The following is a 21778-nucleotide window of genomic DNA, read 5'->3' on the forward strand; positions in this document are numbered from 1 at the left end:
GAAGAATGTTTCAGAGTACATCGAGTTAATTCGACGAGAATGAACGGCCCTGCCGGAAGAGTCTTTCTAATTGCCGGTGTTCATCGCACAAATGCAGCTCGGACATCGAGGACGATTTGTTTTCGCTCGTTGGCGGTGACGTACAGCGGTACGATGACGAGACGACGATTCGATTCGAACGAAAAAAGAAAAAAAATAGGAAGCCACCGATATGGCGACTCGATCTTCGCCATCATCGAGATCCATCTTGTGCTCTTCACTTTGTTTCACTCGTACAGGCTGGGAAGATGGATCGTTTGGCAAGGCGAAGGGTACAGATTGCTGATCGAAACACTCTTGACACGATATACGAAGAGAAAGAGAAAATTTATCCGATTAACAGGAATAGAACGAGCTATACAATGCGAACAATCGACGATTGGATCGATTACGTATTGGACGAAGTATATATATATATATATATTACATAGGTGTGTATATGTGTGTGTATATATATATATATACGACGAGTGAATAACTTTTAAAAAGTTACTAGATTTTGAAAAAGAAAAGTACTCTTTCTTTGAGATAATTATAAAGGCAAGCCCTCCTTCGATTGTTCTAAATCGTGCAAGGGTAGGTAGAGAGTTCAAAAGGGGATTTTCAAGTAGAAGGAATTTGTATCATTCGCTATACGTGTGCAATAAGACGCACTAATCCAACGAAAGCATTTTAAATAAGTACATAGTCAAGTCGGTGAGCAAGGGAATCAAGTTTCGTATCATGTTGGTCTGGCGCATATCGTTGATTGCAATAAAGCGACGCAGTGATCGAACACGCGTCGCATCAAAAAGATAGCACAAAATCGTGATCGCTTTACAAGGCACGTTTATTATTACGATTTTATCCAGTTAAAATAATTGTCAAGCGAATTTTTCGGAACCTTGGCTAATCGGGGATCGTATAAACGTTCAAAGTGCAGTCCGTGTGCAGCGATCTGTCGAAAACAGTGATCGAAAATCTCACGAATACATACGAGTACAAGGTGCAACGTCGAACTTGTAAACATATCGAGAACATAATATCATATTTTTTTCATGCAATCGACTCTCAAAAAATACCGTTTCCATCCCCCAGTGTGAAAACTGTGACTCAATAGATAGCTGCACGTTCACGCGATCGCAAAAGAGAATAAATATATAAATAAATATGGTGGTACGTACATATAAATGATACACGCATGTTGCAACGTGGACGAATGCATGCGCGTACAAAACTGACACTTAGACACTTAATATACATATACAAAGTAAAAAGTTTCACGCTATATAAAAGCTCAAAAGGAAATCTTTATAGGACGTATCTCTCTAGATGCATCCGCTACGAATCTCAATCTATGCAATCTCTATTTTTATTACTTGACAAGTAGTATAGTGAATTACCTTTATGGATATTGTTGCGTCGCTTCAGGGTGTTCCGCGGAAAGTGAGAATAACATGCTCGAAGTTGTTCTTTCGTTAAGACTTCTAAAATTCTCGGTGTAAGGATTTTTAGTGAATAAATATCTCGCGTACGTAACGAAAAAAAGAAACGAAGAAAAATAAAAGTTAAAGAATTGAACATTGTGTATAATAATATAATGTACTTGTTACGTTGAACTGTTGTATTTGTTATCGATCCACGGCCGAAAATCGTTTTCCGATCGTTGATAAAATCCTGAAGTGAGCATGTTTGAATCTTCGAACTCTTGAACGCTAATAATTCTCTGACAATGACTAGCATGTAACGTGTATCGATATGTAATTAATATACATATTCATATGTATATATACAGTGGTGGATAACAGAACATCTAAGGAATTAAATCATCATAGTGAACGCTATAATTTATCAAGGAGGAACTATATTTTATAACACGGGTCACAGTATAGTATGAGAATATATATGATCTGAAAATGGATGAAACAAATAATTATATGTGTAGGGACGAGAAAGAATGTATTTTATTTGAAGAAAGCAATATTTTAAACAAGAAATGAAAGATTCATTAGACAAAGTAGTATAAATTTAATTGCAACATTTTATCGATATATTTACGCCGAATTTAAGATTTAATGTTCTTTTAGATTTTCTTTTGGTCTGATTGAATTTCTTATTCCATTATCAATTTTATGATGTTCGCTCGTGGATAATTTATGGATTTACATTACTTTGTAAAAGATACTATTAATAGATTTTCCTATTAAGTCCTATTATATGAATACAACTTCACAAACGAATGAATATCTACATATCAGAGAGAGGGAATTTCATAAATCAATCATACAAATATTAGCATTAAACATACAGTTACGCAAATACATAAAAATATGAATTTTCAACCTTTTCTTTAGCCATCACTGTATATATTATATATTCATTGTGAGAAATGAAGAAAATGTAAGTTTATCTATTAGAGAAATTAATGTTTTATCTAGCGTCGTACTTAAATTAAATATAATATATCGTCGATATATCACTGTCGCTAAAAAAAAAAGGAAAGAAAATGTGAAAAAGACTATCTTCACGGTAACTAGAAGGAGGAGAAAAAATTCCAACTCTAAGCGCTCACATCAAGTTGTGAATAAACATATCATACCTAATTAATATATTGAACAAAGAAGGGAGATATCATCGTTTAATATAATATAAATATGAGTCTATATATATATTAAAATATATATATATATATATAAAGATTATAAATCTATATGCAAGAAAAATAGTTATTAAACGCATTATGTCGAATGAGCGTAGATCTACAATAGTAGGCCATTTTTCAATCCATTAAGGCAACAAAAATTTATATGCGTGTACATTCATACACATGCGCATACGTATACACACGTGAACGTAATTATAATTTTCTTTTTCCTATTTCTGATTCCTCTGATAAAAAAAAAAAATCAACAACCGAATGCTTCTCTCGGCTCTCTTACAATCTACCAAAACAGATCTGCGCGAAAATATGATGTAATAAGAGAGGAAAGCACGTGCAGCGAGTCGTGCTGGAATATCTTTTAAATTATTACTAACATCTTGTCCTCTTCGTCGCGAGACACGTAAAGGAGGAAAATTTCAATAAAATGTAAACAAATCAAGTCACTTGATATACCTATATGTATGTATGAGAATTTTTATGTGTACATAAATTCTGCAACTTGAATCGATTTAGTGGCTGTCCTAATCATCTATATTAAAGTAGAAACGAAAATGAAGAGAGAAAAAGTTACGACATTTTCCTCCTGTGATATTTGAATTGCGATTCGTTTGTTTCTTTCTTTCTATTTTCTATCTTTTTTTTTTTCAAAATTTCTAGTCCCTACGACTTATTCGTCAAGTTAACAGTCGCGTAACACGATACGCTCGTAAACGTTGTTGGAACACGTTAATCGAAACGGCCAAATACTTAAATAACGATATTAATATAAACTATAATGATCGCTCGATCAGGCCGGCCAATCATCTTTACTGGATTTCTCCTATTGAACTCAATGCTATCGCTACATAAGTCATTGAATCTCATAAACGTTCAAAAATATGCTATATTCCAATCGCATAACCTCAACTTGTTTCACATCACACATCAAATGTAGTTGATTCGTTTTTGTAAATTGTCCGACTATTATTTCATCATAATTCGATAAATAAATGATTGGCCGGCATAATCAGAAAAGCTAATAAGAATGAGAATCGATGTTATATTGTTTAAATTAAAGTGTAATATCCTTTCTTTTTCTTTCCCTCGTCTCGTGTTCCGAACGAAGCGCAAAATCGCCTTTTCCTCTTTACACGTTTCCTCTCAGTCTCGTTTCCATTCTCCCCGTTCCATCCACTTTAATCTCGTGTGCTATTTGCTCTCATATGCTACTTTTTAACATTGAGATTTCGGTCATGGTGCTATAATATCTGTACATATACTGTGGGAATCGTTGTGTAATCAATGTACCATTATTATTAATATTATTCGAACTATAATCGCATCCAATATAGCTATTATTATTATTTTATTATTTTGATATACTCATATTTACATGACCGTTACGTTTAACAATACATCAACTTATAAATTTGTCTCGTAATTTGCGCACGAATATTGGGAAACGCTAACAAAGAAAAAAAGATGGCGATTCCTTTCATTTCAGAGATAAAAATATATAGTAAATATATATATATATATAAATATATACATATATTCCGCCCGTAAAACAGGACTCTGCAATAATCATGATTTTGTTTGATATTGATTCTATGATTGTATATTTATAGATAAGTTGAGCTCAAGCGTGCATCTCGTTGCGTACGCTATATCACATATATTATACATACTCTTCATTTTTATATAGGCGAGATATCGACTGCATACTATATCTATACCGGATGTTTTGTAAATCGTAAAACAATCAGGAAAGTAGAAGATTCCACGGTCAAATACAAGGCGATCCCGAAAATAAAGGTATTACTGAATCTGAAGCATCTAGCATCTTTGACAGAAACTTGACGATAACCTAAATAGTACTTTCTACATTATACGTTAGGTAGATTTGTGCGAGGTCGTCCTACATCCGGCACAGAATCTGCACGGTTCTTCTCTGATCGATTCACGATTTATAAAACAGCCTATGTATAAAACGATATATCGAAGTGATTGAGGTGACGATGACGATGGATGACGGCGTGCCAAGCAAGGCGGGAATTGTTCTTTAAAAGCAAAAAAAATATAATATTACATATATATGTATAAAATAATATAAACGACGATAATGATATTAAGGTAAATAAGTACGACAAAACGACTGCTCTATACTGCTAAAGTACAAATGTTTCATTTATTTGTTTTATAAAAACGATATCGATTTGTTAGAGATTAGGTTTAATGCGTGCACGCTCAAGCGCGCGATGTACGTGTAATTATATTTATTTGTTAATCTCTCCCTATATCTTTCTCTCTCTCTCTCTCTCTCTCTCTCTCTCTCTCTCTCTCTCTCTCTCTCTCTCTCTCTCTCTCTTTCTTTCTTTCTTTTCCTCTCTCAAGTATAATAATGTGGCCCCTCCATCTACATATATAGCGTCCTAACGTGACGCATACACAATAACGTGATACGCTCATGCTCGCTCATTTCACGTTCACCACGACATCTAATTTCACACGCAATCCACATATCTCTCCTGCCGTACTTATGTAATAGTCGCATGACATATGACAGTTTGGTCCTAGTAATATATGGGTGCGTACAGGTACATAAGGATACGAAATTCGTCGTTTTCGTCGTAACACGCACAGATTTTGAGCTCCTCATACCCCTCTCACGGATAATCACCATGGTGGTGTCAGATGATCGATGCTGAATAGCAGGAAATATAACTTACAAACTATAGCTAACAGAATGGTTCTTTTTGTGCAGCGTTTCCCAATCGTTTCCATTTTTGCCAATTAACTTAACGAGCCTTGACCTTTTATGTTTTCTAATTAAATTTTTTACCATTTGTAATTATGAAGATATCGTATTGTGTTCGTTCTGAAAAGGTGGAAAGGTGTATGTAATATAAAGAAAATCTTATGAACTCATGAACTACCTTTGGATAGAATATCTGCTTACTATTTCTAAACTAAACGTTTTCACTTTTTGTAAACAATATGTAGATTGGGAAATGTTGATTTGTTTAATCAAGATGCGACAATAATACGTATATATTGTTTAATGGCAAAACAATAAATTGTATAAGTACGACTACTTATGAAATTATAATGACGTGATTCAGCAATTTTGTTCCTTAGATACAACAAATGATTTCAACTACTGTTTTGTCGTTGTAAAATGTTTTAATTCATTTGTGCTCAAAATGTCGAAAACAATGCATGAATTTTAAGAAACTTTCATGTTTTAATTCAGAATATTATTGCCAGATAAAAGCGTGAAAAATATTTTTCTAACAAAAAGGACACTAATTTTTTAATAAGCCTCTACTACAAATAATAGTTCCGAGCAAAGATGAATTAAAATGAATTGAATATTTCATACAACGCTATTTGTATTACAGATTCAATAAATACGTTATTATTGTCGTTGCTTGATTCAATCATATATTCAGCGTTATATTTCCATCTCATTCATGGGTGTTCATTAAATATTATTTTCTCTTTTATATTACTTCACCTACGATCGTACTTAATCGCATCAGTATCGTTTCATCCGATAACCGATTAATTTCCGACATATCAGAATATATTCTGCTAAATCGAATAGCAATTCAATTAACATTTAATCCTTTCGCAATGCAATATGTTTTCCCTATTTTCCATCAGGCGGCCTGCATTAATTTATTGTACAATTAATACACGCTTCTGTTCGTATGAATATCTTAGCGCGAAGTATTTTTATGATGTATAAATAATTTTGAGAGAATTATATATGACATTTAATTTGAAATAAAATTACACATGATAAGGTACGCAATTTAAATTAATTCGACAAATGCAAAGAGTTTGAGTAAATAGGGAAAACAACGGAAGAAATAAAATAAAACAAAGTAATTAACCGAAGAAAGAATCGCTATTGAAACTATTGGATGATTCACGAAATTGGAATCCAAAGGAAATGCAATGGAAAGTAATTGTCATGCTGTTCGTAATGCATCACGATCTAACGGATGCACGAAGAAATAAAGAAACAAAATAATATATGTATATCTCTATCATACATACCGTCGCAATAATCGATCGATATTTTATATTTTTTTTTTTCCTGTAAGACAAAAGTTTGTCCACTTTAGCTCTTTGCAAATATGCGCGTATCGATCGTATTTTTGTAAATCCTCTAGAAACCGATTTCATCTGAAGTTCACGCTGCCGATATTGAACGTCTCATAACGTAAAATTGTTTTGCAACGAATCGCGATAAAAAGAAAAAAACGAACTAGATCGCAGAGAGTTAAAATGCTCGGACAACGTTTGTCGACGGTAGAATACTTGACCATTTGAGTGCAGAGGATCGTGACCGCGTTCCTCGATACTCGGACAAGAAATACGAAAAGCACAGAAACGCTTCTCATATTTCTTCCGTTATAAAACAACTATTGGACATGCACAACATCGTATGTCCAGCAGTTGTGCCTTTACATTGAGAAAATCGTTCGTGATTTACTGTTATTTGATCAGTATCAGTTAATAAACTTTTTAAATAGTGTTAAAAAATAAAGGCAACATTTCTTTCTGTCTCGAATCCTTCATTTTACCCAAACTCCCAAAACACATTCTATTATTTAAAATCTACAATTTAAATGTATACATAAAACTACTCTCTGCACTCAAATGGTTCAATCAATGTTTAACGAGATTTTAATTGTCGTATAAGATCGTTTTGCGATAACAAATACAGGCGAGCTGAAACAATCGGAATGGAATTAAATTAAATTAATTATATAAACTGTAATGAATTTAACTTGAATCTCGAATGCATACTTTTTAGTAAACACTGTTGATACAATGATAGTGTAAATGGATTAAAAAATCTTGTATGTGTGTTAGAATTATTCGTAGACAATTAGAAAACGTAAAGTTTCTTAGTCGTTCACATTCATGGCTTCCTTCTTTCGTATTTCCGCTCATACTTCGTCACGCAAAGATGGAAAATTCAAGTATTAGTCATTTGTCCAATTAGCTTAATATATAATGTCGATATTTTAAAAACAACAGTATCGATAAAATCGACTTTCGATCTGATCAGATAAATGTTTAATTATTATTCGAAATTGTTTTAGAGGTTAGAAACTGGTCGAAACGTCTTCTGTAGTTCACAGTGGGAAGATATACGAAAAATTGCGATGCAATACAATATTATGAAAGTTACTACTAAATGTAATTATCAGAAACATGTTTCCATAAAATTGTTTTAATTAATATTCTGTTAAATATTTCCTTTCTTGTAATAACAGAGTTAAAAATATTTTTCACATGGTTATATTGTGTATTTTTTATGCGTGTTTTTAATAGTGTAAGCAAGTTCCGAATTTTCCGGAACGACCGGAATAATACGGGTATTCATACTTAGATATTCATACTATCCGGATAATGATTCAGTAGTATGTGTAAAGCAATATCTGTTACCTGAATAAGTACCTGTGTTATTATTTTAATTTTTCACACTAAAGTGTAAAAAACATCTAATTGTAAAAAATTATTTGCAAAAATCCAGATGAAACAGAATTATCAAAATATTGAAATAATACTTTTAGAAAGGAATACAATTCACGTTCATATCATACTAACTGACCATCTGAGTACCTTGGCTTAAACTATAAATATCTGTTTTATTCGGATAATATGAGTATCCATTGCTTAGAATACGCATTAATATTTTAATATAAACAAATTTCGAAATATAAAAATTTAATTTTATAATCTTGACAATGGAATGTTTTTTTAATTGTTTTTGTATTTACATAAAATATATTTATATTTATATTAATTCGTTAAATGGTTTGTACCAGTTATAATCCTTTGTTTAGTATAATTAGAAAGAAGACAAGAAATATAACTAAGAACAAGTTAATATGCATGGACTATATTGTATTTAAATTATATCCACCAGCTGCAAATGAAATCCAAAATTACAATGAACTATAGTTTATATCTAAAATGATGATTGAAGAAACTAAATAATATAATAGGGTACAAACACTATGATCAAGTTTTGGTAAAATACAAAATAAAGTTATTTTATGAGATAAAGTTTTAAATACAACTTTTTATTATACAGCAATATGAACAAACATCTTTATTAATTATGGAATAAAAATAAAAAATGCTGTAAATTACAGACATGATACATAAAAATTAACAAATTTAACATTAATAATAAACTTGTACTAACCCCTTGCCTTATGATTTAAGTTCCTACAGCGCGTGTCGTAACCATCGGCAAGGTCGGTCAGACGTCGTGTCATTTCACGGCCTGACTGCGCGTTTGAAGTTGTTCAAATAGCACCGTTCTTTTGATGTGTAAGGTACAACTAATTTTATGTTGTAACATGTTTGATAAATAATTACTACCAATTTATCATTGAACAAGATTTTTAAGGGTATATTTCTAACATTTTTCAAGAAAATATATCTGCGCGTCCTAATGCGGTCAAGAAAGAAAATGTTTGTCGCATGTAGCCCGAAGAATGTACCACATTTCTCGCTCATGTTTCTTATGTTTGGCCCAAAGAACGTGCCACGAGTCTAGCTCGTGTTTCTTATGTTTGGCCAGAAAACGTACCATGACTCTAACTCGACGTCGTTGGTTAAGTACAATTAAATAAATATTCTTAAATGTTTCAAACATCTTCAATAAGAAATTTAGCTTCATTAGAATACAGAACTGTTAGATACAAATAAATAAAACTAAGATTTTTCTTGCCATCTATAACTTTTTCTATAATCACAATTTAAATTCACCTTAATTTTGTTGCTGCTAAGTTTTAGTACATGTATTTGCACTGTATTTTTATGTATCGAATAGAGTATCTGTATTAAAATATAGTGCTAAAAAACATAAATTCCTGTAAATTAAAACTATTAATAAGAGAAGAAAATTATAAATGATAATAAGTGCTAACAAATTTCTACAATTTTGAAAAGTAAAGAAATAGACACAATTACTTTATATATATATATTTATGATTACATATCTATGATAACATTTTATGTTATAGAAATAAGTTAATTACAATCTGCATTATAATTTGATTCTGTTTCAAGTTGTTCTAAGTATGGTATAGTTTCTTCTCCTTTTAATACCATTTTTTCTACTTTTGCTGGTAAATTAATTCCAACTAATTTGGACAGTGCACTCCTTTTAACTACCCCAGCATCTTTCCTTTTTTTGCGCTGTAACTTTTTTTTGATCTCTTTTATCCTTTTTTCTGACATGTGTAGTTTCTGAATATGTACTGCTAATCTTTGTTTTGTGCCAATCTTTATTTTACATATATCACATTCATATGTTTCTCCAAGGTGATAAGTCCGTATATGATGAGTTAAATTATTTTTAAAGTAATAAACACGAGGGCATTTTTCAAAAGGACAAGGTATAACAGATCTATTTTCCATGTGAACTTGAGAATGAATTCTTAAATGTCGTTTGCTCAAAAATATTTTATCACAGTTTTTACATTTGTAATCTGGAATCACAATTATAAGTACTTAAAATTAAAAATCTTTGAATTTAAAATTAATATTTACCATTTACATGTTGAGTTTTTTTATGAGCACAAAGAAGCAGCCATTTTTTAAAAACTTCATTACATCCTGGCATACTGCATGGATATTGTTTACCTCCTCCTTCGTGATATGTTTTATGCTCTTTAAATTTTGTAATATTTGTAAAACTTTTATTACATTCATCACATTTATGTAAAACCGAATTATGTTTTGCCATGTGTATCTTAAACTGGTATTTTTTTACAAAAGTTTCATTACACTCTTTGCAAGTTAATTTGTCACGGTTTACATGCATTGTATTATAATGACGTTTTAAGTTATGTTGATTAGTAATATGCAATGAGCATTCTGGACATCTTTAATCAAATTAAAATACATTATTAAATTTAAGATATAAAGTAATAAAGAAATTCACCGTAAGATAAAATTTACTTACTTATATAACTTTTTTATCGCATTGTGGCTCTCCATATGTCGTTTCAAATGACAATTGTTAGTATAAGCTTTATCACATTCTGGATAGGTACATTTGTAGTCCCTCTACAAATACATAAACCACATCTATCTAAATGCAATTACTAACAAAACAACTAAAAATAGATGTTAAAATATAAAAAACATATAGAATGCAAGCATTACCTCTCCTGTGTGAAATTTCATATGTCTTTTTAATCGAGATGGTCTATAAAAAGATAAATTGCAACCATCAAAAGTGCACTTGTGAGGCTTTTCATCTCTTTTGGTTTTAGCAACAACATCAACGTCTTTCACCAAATCATTAGATTCAGACAAAATACTCTCAGATTCTGAATTTGTATCACGCCCCATCATGAATTATTTCTTTTACAGTATATCCAAAAATAAATTATTGTATATTAGCATATTATAAATATCTACAATATATATATACATCCATATTTTATTTACATTATAAATTCTGTTACATTACATTACTATATTATTCTTTTATGGTAATTATTATTCTAACTTGATAATTTAAAATTATAGTAATTAAATTTGATAATGTAAATTTTCCAAATGCTGATAATATTTTACATATCACATTCTTTATGTAGACAAAACATTTTTGCCATTAAACTATTAATGATCACATATAAATACAAATCACATTCAAAAATTCATTCAACACGTACCACAAACAGAGATAAGTAGAAAGATCGCCGATGTTTCCGGAAGAAATTCAGCCAAAAGTATGTTCCATGAATTATCGCCTCTAGCGGTCAAATGGCCGAACTATATACACATAGGTATGCTCAACGAAAGAGCCGTACGAAGTTGGCCGGAAAGCAAACACTTAATGGCGATTCGAAAACGAGCGGTAAAATCATAGAGATATGTATAGACGAGTGCGGGAGCGAGCTCAAAAAACGATATGTATAGGAATAGAAAGAAAATGCTGCAAAAAAGTCCTTTGTGTTCTTGCCTTATAACGCATGCATATTCGTATAGTAAATATGTAAATATAACACCGATCAACGAGTGACGTCAGTATGTAGCTTTTTTTCCTATTCCAATATCGCATCCACTTATCTCTATATCTCTACGAGCAGAACACTGCGTCGTGAAAATCTAAGAGCAAAAGTTTCTTGGTCGATTTTGCGATTTTATATCAGCAGAACATGACGGTATACGAGGTGGCACAACTTCGCCGATTTTTGAAAATGACGTCACATTCCATGAATTTTTCAAAGTTGAAATTTTCGAATTCTTGAAAAAATTTTTCAAGATACATAAGCAATTTTTATTTTTTCGTTCTTACCTTTTACTAGTCGCCAATACGAATGTATATTTCCCCTCTCGATGTACGTTCGTGAATATGAACATTTTTCCCACCAAAAGCACTGGAGAAGTAACGTATAATTCCATTTTTGACTACTAGAGGTCCTTCTTCTGATTGTGAATATTTTGACTGTATCACCGATCTCCTTACTTATGCTGCAAATCAGTTATTCATCTGTGTCGCTCACATTTTTTGTGACATAGTTGCAGCTGATCGATGACTAATCAGCTGTTGACTTAATACGTTTTAGACGAAGTGGATATTTTCGAGTAATTTTTACGACGTAATTGGTAATTGACAGTGAGATTTTGTATGTCTAAACACGTAACTCATAGCATAAAGATACGGTCTTGTCAAAGTTATATGATATTGTTTACTTTTTAAAAAATTCTACGAAACGAATAGTAGGTAAAGAGGTTATATTTACCTATGTTCGTTTGACAGTTTGAAGGTGAGATGCGATGCTAAATTAAGATCACATAAATAGAGCAAGAGCTAATTGTAGTATATAAGCGCAAAAATATTATTTTTAAAGGATATTTCTCTAACCTTGAATTGTGGAAGATGCGATGCGTATAAAATTCTGCGAGAGGTTAGATCATCTTTGATGTTTGACGTTAGATCTTAGTTTTGTACAAAGTGTTTGTATCAAACTTACGTACGAATAACAGAAATTATAAACTTTGAGTTCTTGACAAGAACAGATTTTACGTAAGGATAAGAAAACATTAACAAATACAATAACTTCATATTTGCAAAGATAAATATGTAAGCAAAAGCGGAATATAATAAAACGACTATAAAAGAACAGTTAATTATAACTCGCGTAAATAAATCAATAATTAAAATTTCGAAAGAGATATGTTTAATAGAATATTATTTTGGAAATGTGTTAAGTTTAAATTTTATTATTCAAAAGTTATGTAATTTATATTCCAAATAATGGTATGTTGTAAATAATATCAGAATCTTCAGAAAAATAATGGGTCAAACGCTCAGTGAACCTGTAACAGCTAAGAAATTAGCATGCTGCAGAAACTCAAACTATCGAGTTGGAAGTTCCTGTATGCAAGGATGGCGTATCAAAATGGAAGATTGCCATGTTCATATACTTTCATTACCTGACGATCCTGGTACAGCATTCTTTGCAGTATATGATGGTCATGGAGGTGAGAATATGACATAAAAATGTAATGTTTTTAATTATAAGCTGATAATATTATTGTATTGTTTAAAGCTACATACAAGAAGTATTTAAATACTGATTGATTTGAAGCACACAGAGAAAATATACTTTAAAAGAAAATTTCAGGTTCTATTATAATTGCTGTAAATTAGAAGTTATAGTAGATAAGTTTATATATAATTCCTTCCATGTTCAAAGAAGTAATAGATAACATTGATAGGTGCGGCAATGGCACAACATGCTGGAAAACATCTTCATGAATATATAACTAGAAGAAGCGAGTACAAAGCTGGTAACATTGTTCAAGCTATACAACAGGGTTTTCTGGAATTAGATAAAGCAATGCAAAATGATGCAGCACTTAAAGATGAACAAGCAGGAACTACTGTTATAGCACTTCTTATAAAGGACAATATTATATATAGTGTAAGTTCTTTCTAAGTTACTGTTTTTTTTTTTATTTTATTGCAATTATTGACATATAAAACCTTTACAGGCAAATGCAGGTGACAGTAGAGCAGTGGCAAGCATTAATGGTAATGCTGTTCCACTTAGTCGCGATCATAAACCTACATTGAAAGATGAACGTGAAAGAATCGAAGTTGGTGGTGGCTGGGTTGAATTTAACAGAGTCAATGGTCAATTAGCATTATCTCGTGCTCTAGGAGATTTTATGTTCAAACGAAATGAACGTAAACCACCGCAAGAACAAATCGTAACTGGTAATAGATAATAAATAATAATATGGAATTCCTAATGAAAAATTGATATATGTTAATGCATCTTTATATTTATAGCTTTTCCTGAAGTTCAAGAGTTTCGAATAACAGAAGATTGGGAATTTGTTGTATTGGCTTGTGATGGTATTTGGGATGTAATGACGAGTAATGAAGTAGTCAATTTTATACGAACACGTTTAGTCCAGTCGAAATTTGGGATAGGAGAAGAACAGGATACAATGGATCCTGAAGAAATTTGTGAAGAGCTTATGAAACATTGCCTTGCTCCAGATGCCTTAATGGGTACTGGTTGTGATAATATGACGGTCATCCTTGTATGTTTCCTTCACGGAAAACCATATTCTCATTTAATTTCACGCTGCAAGGAATCTATTGGTACAAATTCCTAGTTATATAAATTATTGATATTTTATGTTGATTATTTTTTTAAATTCTTTATATTTAATTTTACATCATAATGATGAACAATGTCTCATTGTCATACTTCGTGATGTCGAAGTTTATAAAATTTGTTAAGCTTTTCTATGAGCTTCGGTGTTTTAAGTTTTATGAACACAAATTTTTAAGAAGAAAGATTGATTTTCTATCAACAATATTTTATCTTTCATTATAATTATTAACATGTCTTATTTATAATTTTAAAAAGCAAATTACAAATAAGCTGAATTACAAGTTTTTATTTACAGTTTCGAACAATGGACAAGAAATGTCCAAATATAAGTATAGTAACAATTTTAGTAAAATGCAGTAAATTTTCGTTCAAAGTCCATAGCGATCTTGTAAAGAAGAAACAGCCGCATTGGCAAGAGAACTTAATCTACCTGCAACCTTATTTACTCCTTGACGTACACTTTCTCTAACATCATCTAAATCAACTCCAGTTCTTCCACCGCTAAGACGTATTGATAAAGAAGACGTGGGGGATGTGACAGTAGAACTTCCTGTGCCAAAATAATCAGCTGATGAAATACTAGATGAACCCTCAAAACGGCGCAAATTATTTTTACGTTCCCACTGTAAATTAAAGTGGCATAAAATTGTAATTTAAATAGAACGATAGGATGTACAAAAAGAATATTAATATGTAACGGCAACTCACAGAATCATCATCTTTGTTGTCCTGAAAATACTGATCGGAACTAATAGCCTTGGCACTACCAAATTTCTTCTGTGCTTCTCCTTCTACCATCGTTTTAACATCATTCTTACTATTACTTGGTTTGCTCGATGGAGGAGCTACACGTTTTGGTGGTTCTGGCTCTGCAACAACAATAACTTCTTCATTACGAGATTTGTTGTTAGTATTGCTACTGTATGGTGTTGAAAAAACCACATAAAATTCGTCTAAATTAATAAAAGGATCTCGTTCGACATCAACATCTCTCGGTCTTGGTTCAGAAGCAGTTATAGTCCTTGATGATGTTTCCTGCATTATTGTTCTCATATCACCAAGTGCAGAATGACTTGCACCACTGTAAATTACACATATTTCCAATATATCGTATTTTATGTTATGTGTACAATATTTACAATTTCTTTCTTTTTTCAGTATTATTACACAAAATAATAATTCTTCAATTATATATAAAATTATATAGATACGGTACATATATTAATAATAATATTTTATATAAATATATGTATACAAGCTTACAAATAAGATATAAACATTACCTTCGTGTATTAAATCCCATACCAAGACGTTCTGCTTGTGTTGCTTTAGAAGGATCTAATTGTTTCGTTCTCTGTTCTATCTTCTTAGCCTGTTCACTTAAATTCTTTTCATAGCGGTAGGCAAGCCGGGTAGCAATTTCATCTTGTTCTTCTTTTGTATTTTCTTGTTGATCTTTTTCCTGTGGTTCTTTATTAGCTTCAGCAACACTTTTTTCTAATTCGTCAAAATTTGTTTTGACTCTTTGAGCACCCAACCCACCAGTTTTCTTGCCCAACTATTATAAAAGTATAAAAAATTAATAGCAAACTTTTAATTAAAAATGTACTAGTATTTTAAGATTGTGCTAGTATTCTAAAGTCAAAATAATATTTTAAAATTTATACCATTCATTATTAAACTATGTTAAACATAAGTGATGAATAAATAACCATTTGTATACATACACCACTTCGTTTATTTGAAACCTTTCTGACACCTATGGTTGATTTTCTTTCAGATACCAAGTTTGAGGTAGAATCAGATAACTTAACAGTAGGGCCTAAAGAATTAGCAGCAGTTTCTAAGCTATCTTTTTGATTATTTTTGTCCTCATTGTCATTTACTGATACAGAATTAGAAGCAGGAACTGAATTTCCCTCAGGACATAGTGAAGACTGATGATATATCTCAGTACTTTCATGTTCTTTAAAAAAATCAACTTCAGCTTGCTCTTCAGATGTTGATGTTGGATCATCATCTAAATGCAGCTACAATAAAACACAACCTTAAGAAAAATTAATTGATCTAGATGTATTTTAAAACAATCTTTTTTTTTATGTAAGATACATACACGCTGAGCAAGTTAGTCATATAATGAAAATAGTCTGAAACTGTTGGTGTAATGAATAAAATAGAACATACAATGATAAATAATTTTGAAAAAATAGTGCATATGTTTTTACAACTATTAATAACTGAGCATAAAAATGACCACATATTAACTTTTACAATGCTATCTTTAAATAAAGTTTTAAACAAGTATTAGTAATTCGATGATGCTTTTGTAAAAGTAGTTTTACAGCTCACCATTGTCTTATTTTTTGTTGAAGGAAGAAAAACCTATAATTACCATATTTGTAATTATAAAATGTTTAATTAACTAAATTGCATGTTCTGTATGGTGAATATACATACAAACAATGTATATTTTACCTTTGTTCCATAACGTCGCATTGCTTGAGCAGATGCCTGCGCCAATTTTTCTCTATATTGCATAGCAGCACGTGAATTATACTTTTGCTGAGCATCTGTTGTTGTACAATTATGTTGTGCAAAATATTTTCTCTGGAAAGTATAACAAAGATTTCTATAATGTACTAATTTTAATAACAATTAATAATTTCAAATTTCACAAACAGCATTTGCATTTCCACCCAATTGCATGTTCCTCAATTGCAACCAAGTCCAATTTGTGTCAAGTTGAGTAGATCGAACAAATGTCAAATGGACACCTAATCCTCGATGAACTGCAGAACAGTCGATGCATAGAAAGACACCATAAGTCACACTGGACCATGCTGGATTTTTTGCATTGCAATCGAAACATGTCTAAAAAAAAAATCATAGTACTATATCAACATATATATTATAGTAATATTTGATTAATTGCTTAATTATAAATTATAGATTTAATTGATGATGTAATACATTTTTCAATACGAGAATTATAAGGTTCTATTATTGTCGAAATGAAAATTGACACAGAACATCCCGTAATATGTGTCATTATGAGACAGAAGGAAATTACAGGTTGGGGATAAAAATATGACATTAACGTCAAGATTATTGTCAGATTATTGTCTTTTGTAATTTTGTACAACCTGATACTCAACATCGCATGGAGAATTAAAAAATGAAGAAGCAAACCTTATTTGTCGGAATAGCTCGTAATCTTTTAAAAATTTCCTCAATATCACTTTTACTAGGCGCTGGATCTGCCATTTTTGACGTGTTGTCAATGACTTCGCAAAGTATTCTGGGATGCGTGGCGGCAGCTTTTTATACATAGAGGTCGCTTGCTTGTAATTCGAAGCGAATAATTTACTAGAAGCAGCTGGAAATCATTGTTAATATTTTAAGTTCATATAAACATTAAGTCATTCACTTTTAATATAAGAGATGCAAATTATTTTTAGATATTCAATGCATAATAAAACATGTATAATATAAAATAAACACTAAATTTTTAAAGATTTCATGCAATATTAGACTTTTTCATTAGTTTAATAATGAATTTATATACAATTTTAGAAACATTACTAATATTAAGAATTTATTAGAAAATTTTTTTTTACATAAAATAAAAATAAAATTTAGGATTACATATATTTATTAAACATATCAAGATTTTTTTTTATCATTTGATATGTCAGGTCGTTGTCCAGTATTTGGAGAATCGCTTACATTTACTTCTTCTTCTTCTACTTCCAAGTTATTTAACCTATAATCAGCGACTTTATAATGTAATGCACAAAAATTAATATTCATGAAAATAACTTACTCATCTTGTTCAAGACTATACAGCATTTGGAAGCCAGCATCAAGACTTGGAGGGAAGCCCATCTCAGGATCTAATAGTTGAAGAGTCGGCACTTCTCGGTACACATTCCCAAATTCATCAAGTTCCTCAAATTGCAATTTATTAGCTGCTTCATCTAAAACCATCCTATAAATTGAACAAATATTAATAGAAATAAAACATTTCATCTTCAGAAGCATTGCAGCCTCTTCAGTACAATTAAATACTTAGCACTATAAACATTAAGTTCAAATTGCCTTTGTTTCTCCATCATTGCCTCAACTTTCTTTTTCATGTTATTTTCAAATTTCAGCACATATTCTTGATAGTAGTCATGAAGAGCAGCTACTCCACCAATACCTGTTTCCACTAATACCCTTTCTAATATATCCTATAAGAATATACACACATATATTTTTTATGAATTTCTTATTTTTATAAAGAGTAAACTGATAAAATTTTGTATTACTGGAAAACCATGATCTCTCTGTTCATATGCTGCCTTCATTAAAAGTGTCATTCTTCTCAAAAAATGATTTGCAATATCTGTAAGCGTTTCTATAGCTATATTTGAAGATTTTTCAAATCCAATGTGAGCTAAAAGAGTAATAACTGCATGCTTCAATATAGAACGAGCTGTTTCTGGTGTAAGGTAATGTATCGTTGAAGCATTTTTAAATACATTTCTAAAATAAAAATCTTGTTAATGTTTTACTGAATTATACAAATGTATTTTATGCATATACGTTTTAATACCTCTCTTTTTGTACTTCTTGTAAATCTTGTACTTCAATTGTTGTCATATTTTCCAGTACCATCCCTTCTTCCTAACAATTAATGCAAATATTATTAAAGAAATATAAGACTTATATGTTTCTAATAATTATTTCACATTATTACCATCATCCTTAGTTGTTGATGAAGATTTATAGTATTTAATACATGAAGATTTCCCATAGGTAATCTGTAAGTAAAAAAAGAAAAAGCTGTATAATGTTCTAAAATCAAGATCTGTTTTTAAATTGAGGATAAATTTACTATACATACTCAGCTTTTTTATCCACTTGAAAATCACAATCAGGGTTATTTGATTCTTCCATAACTTGTCTCCAAATATTTTCTATGACATCTGGAGTTATTACTTCTTGTTTTAGAGTTTCTCTTGCTGGTAATTCCCCCCATAAAGTACCAGTTCCAATATTTTTAGTAGATTTCATCGTAAAAACTATAGTTGGTATAAAATGATCAATTTTTACATTTCTCTTTATTATACTGCTAAAAAGTAAAATGTAATTAATGATATAATTATAAACAGTTATTTAAAATAATTCATAATTAAAAATATTTCCACTGAAAAAATTTATCTAATGGTATAGTATAAGTGATATTAAACAATTTTATTTCTTATATTACGCACATGAAAGTACAGTAACGCAGTGCAATACAGTAAGTATAGTTTTTCTATTTAAAAACCCGCGCACACATTGGTATATAGCTCACGTGGCACGATACTGTTGAGAGAACGTCATTGCATTTTGGTTAAAAACCTGTAATCAAATAATTGTCCATTTTAATAACAACGTCAGGTGTGCTTTACACATTTATGAATTGTTTAAGAATGATATTCTTTATTGAATTTTATACGATCAAAATTAAACTTCAATTAATCTTGCATCTCGTTTAAATTACTTTAACTTAACATAGCTAAATTTTAGGTTAGAATTACATTCTTGAGCGCCATATAATTGTTTTGTATCGTGACATTAATCGAAATGACTTTCGATATATTTGAGAATCGATATTTCAAGTATGTGATTATGGAGCAAAGAAACTAGTTCTATTACAAGACAGATTTGATATTTAATTTATTAAGTAAATAGTAAGTATGAAATTTTTATTTTTTCATTCCTTATTCATCTATCATATACGTACCTATATGTTAATTAACACTTTTCGATATAAAAATTCTTCGCATACAATTATTCTGTTAATGAATAGCAAGGACAAATATTGTTTAAAAAATAACGATCACTCACTATTGAATGTTTTTGATTCATGAGATATCATCTTTCCATTGTTTATAATCTTCTGCGCATGCACAGCGTATCATGTGAACGCGAATACATTTTTTAAATACTCAAGTAGTAGATTAGAAGTTATTCGAATATTAGAAATGTGCAATATATTTTAAGTGTATGCAATTACTTTTGAAAACATAATTTAGTGTAAATTACTTAAGGTATATATATGTATATACAATGGAAAGTGCAGCAGCTTCGATTTTAAAACGAGCGGTAGAAAGAGATAACAATAAACAATATACAATGGCCTTTGTATTATATCAAGAAGGTGTACAAATACTTCTTGATTCTATGAAAGGTAACATTACATATATATTTTTAATTTTATTTTGTTAACATTATTAATTTTTTTTATTATTATAAGAAATTTTAATTTCTATTTTAATTTTTTTAAATTGTTAATAAAAAATTTATGTCTATCTTTAAATATTGTATTACTCATTTTATTATTTTATATATTTTTACAAACTTATAAATTGATTAACAAATTTTTAATATAACAATTAGAAACAAAAGATCCAATAAGGCAGAAACATTTTGCTACCCGGGCATCGCAGTATTTGGACAGAGCAGAAAAAATAAAGGATTTAATTGAAAAGCAGAAGGCAAGTGGCATATACAGAGAATTAATCAAAATTGAAACTGGTAGTACAGGATATGGTTATGGTACTGTCTTTGGAAGATTTTTAGATGCTACAGTTACATATATTTGTATCGAAGACCCCTATATAAGAATGTTTCATCAGGTATTATTTAATTTTAATTTAGTTTATAAGTTATATATCAATATATCTTAAACTGATATTATATTTTATTTTTAGTGTCAAAATTTGGTAAGGCTATGTGAACTGGCAGTAAAAAAATGTCATGCACTGTCTAAAATATCTTTAATTACAACCCTTGATCCAGAAGATAAGAAGAATCAAATAGCAAGATTAGAAGAACTGAAACAGAGTTTATCATCTCATCTTATTTCTTTCGAATTTAATTTTTCTGATACTTTACATGACAGACAAATAGTGTAAGAATATAGTTTAGTTAGGTGTAATTATATTTATTGAATCATTGTATTTTATTCTTATTTTAGTTCTATAAGATATAATATGTAATGATAGAATATTTTGCATTTATTATGTACTTTTGTTTCAGACTTAGCAATGGTTGGATAATTAAGATCGGCCGTGGATTAGATTATTTTAAAGCACCTAATGGAAAGTTCGTATTAGGTTCTTGTGATCTTGAATTGAGACCTTGTTCTGAGACAACCATAGATGTATTTCACAAAAGTCAACTAAAGAATGAGCAGTTAGCGACCTAAATAATCAATGCAGGAAAGTAAATAAAAATATAACAAACAAATTGGTTTTATTTATTCATCAGGTCAATTCAAATTACATTATTTTTACAAAACTTGATTTCTTCTACTTTAGGATTATAAATTCTATTATAAGTAGCTTGTCATTAGAAAAGAATATACTATTTTTATCAGTATTTTTTGTAATTTTACTTATAT

At 30.3% G+C, this 21778-nt stretch overlaps 6 protein-coding genes across 19 annotated transcripts in view; 3 read left to right on the forward strand and 3 right to left on the reverse strand.

Annotated features, from left to right (window-relative positions):
* Positions 1-9431, forward strand: part of LOC126915344 (ecdysone-induced protein 78C) — a 140568-nt gene extending 131137 nt beyond the window's left edge. For 4 of the 7 annotated variants that reach the window (XM_050719945.1, XM_050719940.1, XM_050719938.1 and 1 more), the window contains exons 8-9: positions 5-7876; positions 8912-9431. The gene's annotated coding sequence lies outside the window, so the exon portion shown is untranslated. Of the gene's footprint in view, positions 1-4; positions 8487-8911 lie in introns of those variants that run through there. The other 3 variants (XM_050719941.1, XM_050719943.1, XM_050719942.1) reach the window with 3 other exon arrangements.
* A 229-nt stretch (positions 9432-9660) lies between these two features.
* Positions 9661-11935, reverse strand: LOC126915345 (zinc finger protein 41-like). Its single transcript, XM_050719946.1, has 5 exons — positions 11380-11935; positions 10865-11118; positions 10662-10765; positions 10247-10581; positions 9661-10185 (listed from the first exon to the last, which is right to left on the reverse strand). The coding sequence occupies exons 2-5, from the start codon at positions 11054-11056 to the stop codon at positions 9725-9727; spliced, it is 1092 nt and encodes a 363-aa protein (XP_050575903.1). The 5' UTR covers positions 11057-11118; positions 11380-11935; the 3' UTR covers positions 9661-9724.
* A 221-nt stretch (positions 11936-12156) lies between these two features.
* Positions 12157-16069, forward strand: LOC126915346 (probable protein phosphatase 2C T23F11.1). Of its 2 annotated transcripts, XM_050719947.1 has the most exons (6): positions 12157-12477; positions 12562-12618; positions 12993-13195; positions 13433-13638; positions 13709-13934; positions 14010-16069. In XM_050719947.1, exons 2-6 carry the CDS (start codon positions 12596-12598, stop codon positions 14339-14341), a joined length of 990 nt encoding a protein of 329 aa, XP_050575904.1. In that variant the 5' UTR covers positions 12157-12477; positions 12562-12595; the 3' UTR covers positions 14342-16069. The 2 variants fall into 2 exon arrangements, with proteins under 2 accessions (XP_050575904.1, XP_050575905.1); XM_050719948.1 differs by lacking the exon at positions 12562-12618 and having other exon boundaries at positions 12158-12477.
* LOC126915343 (ADP-ribosylation factor GTPase-activating protein 2) lies at positions 14610-17657 on the reverse strand. Of its 2 annotated transcripts, XM_050719936.1 has the most exons (8): positions 17533-17657; positions 17023-17214; positions 16819-16950; positions 16693-16725; positions 16071-16373; positions 15627-15901; positions 15052-15424; positions 14610-14966 (listed from the first exon to the last, which is right to left on the reverse strand). In XM_050719936.1, exons 1-8 carry the CDS (start codon positions 17605-17607, stop codon positions 14712-14714), a joined length of 1638 nt encoding a protein of 545 aa, XP_050575893.1. In that variant the 5' UTR covers positions 17608-17657; the 3' UTR covers positions 14610-14711. The 2 variants fall into 2 exon arrangements, with proteins under 2 accessions (XP_050575893.1, XP_050575894.1); XM_050719937.1 differs by lacking the exon at positions 16693-16725.
* On the reverse strand, positions 17583-19731 carry LOC126915347 (STAGA complex 65 subunit gamma-like). Of its 5 annotated transcripts, XM_050719950.1 has the most exons (9): positions 19602-19731; positions 19232-19456; positions 19085-19148; positions 18941-19011; positions 18654-18870; positions 18412-18575; positions 18167-18331; positions 17989-18106; positions 17583-17719 (listed from the first exon to the last, which is right to left on the reverse strand). In XM_050719950.1, the coding sequence occupies exons 2-8, from the start codon at positions 19399-19401 to the stop codon at positions 18007-18009; spliced, it is 951 nt and encodes a 316-aa protein (XP_050575907.1). In that variant the 5' UTR covers positions 19402-19456; positions 19602-19731; the 3' UTR covers positions 17583-17719; positions 17989-18006. The 5 variants fall into 5 exon arrangements, with proteins under 5 accessions (XP_050575907.1, XP_050575909.1, XP_050575906.1 ...); XM_050719952.1 differs by lacking the exon at positions 17583-17719 and having other exon boundaries at positions 17911-18106; positions 19232-19409; XM_050719949.1 differs by lacking the exon at positions 17583-17719 and having other exon boundaries at positions 17911-18106.
* A 182-nt stretch (positions 19732-19913) lies between these two features.
* On the forward strand, positions 19914-21624 carry LOC126915348 (MIT domain-containing protein 1-like). 2 transcript variants are annotated; one of them, XM_050719956.1, is made up of 5 exons: positions 19914-20063; positions 20409-20563; positions 20773-21011; positions 21087-21286; positions 21415-21624. In XM_050719956.1, exons 2-5 carry the CDS (start codon positions 20443-20445, stop codon positions 21581-21583), a joined length of 729 nt encoding a protein of 242 aa, XP_050575913.1. In that variant the 5' UTR covers positions 19914-20063; positions 20409-20442; the 3' UTR covers positions 21584-21624. The 2 variants fall into 2 exon arrangements, with proteins under 2 accessions (XP_050575913.1, XP_050575912.1); XM_050719955.1 differs by having other exon boundaries at positions 19917-20063; positions 20424-20563.
* Positions 21625-21778: the final 154 nt, after the last annotated feature.

The sequence above is a fragment of the Bombus affinis genome, chromosome 4 (assembly GCF_024516045.1).
Source record: "Bombus affinis isolate iyBomAffi1 chromosome 4, iyBomAffi1.2, whole genome shotgun sequence".
Lineage (NCBI taxonomy): Eukaryota > Metazoa > Arthropoda > Insecta > Hymenoptera > Apidae > Bombus > Bombus affinis.

Bases quoted from the DNA above. Each gene is read 5' to 3' on its own strand.
- LOC126915345 (XM_050719946.1), bottom strand. From the start codon at position 11,056: ATGATGGGGCGTGATACAAATTCAGAATCTGAGAGTATTTTGTCTGAA. The intron at 10,766-10,864 runs GTAATGCTTGCA...ATGTATTTGTAG, and splicing joins TGAAATTTCACACAGGAGAG to AGGGACTACAAATGTACCTA. The intron at 10,582-10,661 runs GTAAGTAAATTT...ATTTGATTAAAG, and splicing joins GCGATAAAAAAGTTATATAA to ATGTCCAGAATGCTCATTGC.
- LOC126915346 (XM_050719947.1), top strand. From the start codon at position 12,596: ATGCGTATAAAATTCTGCGAGAG. The intron at 13,639-13,708 runs GTAAGTTCTTTC...AAACCTTTACAG, and splicing joins AGGACAATATTATATATAGT to GCAAATGCAGGTGACAGTAG. The intron at 13,935-14,009 runs GTAATAGATAAT...TTATATTTATAG, and splicing joins GCAAGAACAAATCGTAACTG to CTTTTCCTGAAGTTCAAGAG.
- LOC126915343 (XM_050719936.1), bottom strand. From the start codon at position 17,607: ATGGCAGATCCAGCGCCTAGTAAAAGTGATATTGAGGAAATTTTTAAA. The intron at 17,215-17,532 runs GTTTGCTTCTTC...TTTTTTTTTTAG, and splicing joins GAGCTATTCCGACAAATAAG to ACATGTTTCGATTGCAATGC. The intron at 16,374-16,692 runs GTGAGCTGTAAA...GTTTTATTGTAG, and splicing joins CAACAAAAAATAAGACAATG to CTGCATTTAGATGATGATCC.
- LOC126915347 (XM_050719950.1), bottom strand. From the start codon at position 19,401: ATGAAATCTACTAAAAATATTGGAACTGGTACTTTATGGGGGGAATTA. The intron at 19,149-19,231 runs GTATGTATAGTA...TTTTACTTACAG, and splicing joins CAAGTGGATAAAAAAGCTGA to ATTACCTATGGGAAATCTTC. The intron at 19,012-19,084 runs GTAATAATGTGA...ATTAATTGTTAG, and splicing joins ATCAACAACTAAGGATGATG to GAAGAAGGGATGGTACTGGA.
- LOC126915348 (XM_050719956.1), top strand. From the start codon at position 20,443: ATGGAAAGTGCAGCAGCTTCGATTTTAAAACGAGCGGTAGAAAGAGAT. The intron at 20,564-20,772 runs GTAACATTACAT...TATAACAATTAG, and splicing joins ACTTCTTGATTCTATGAAAG to AAACAAAAGATCCAATAAGG. The intron at 21,012-21,086 runs GTATTATTTAAT...TTTTATTTTTAG, and splicing joins ATATAAGAATGTTTCATCAG to TGTCAAAATTTGGTAAGGCT.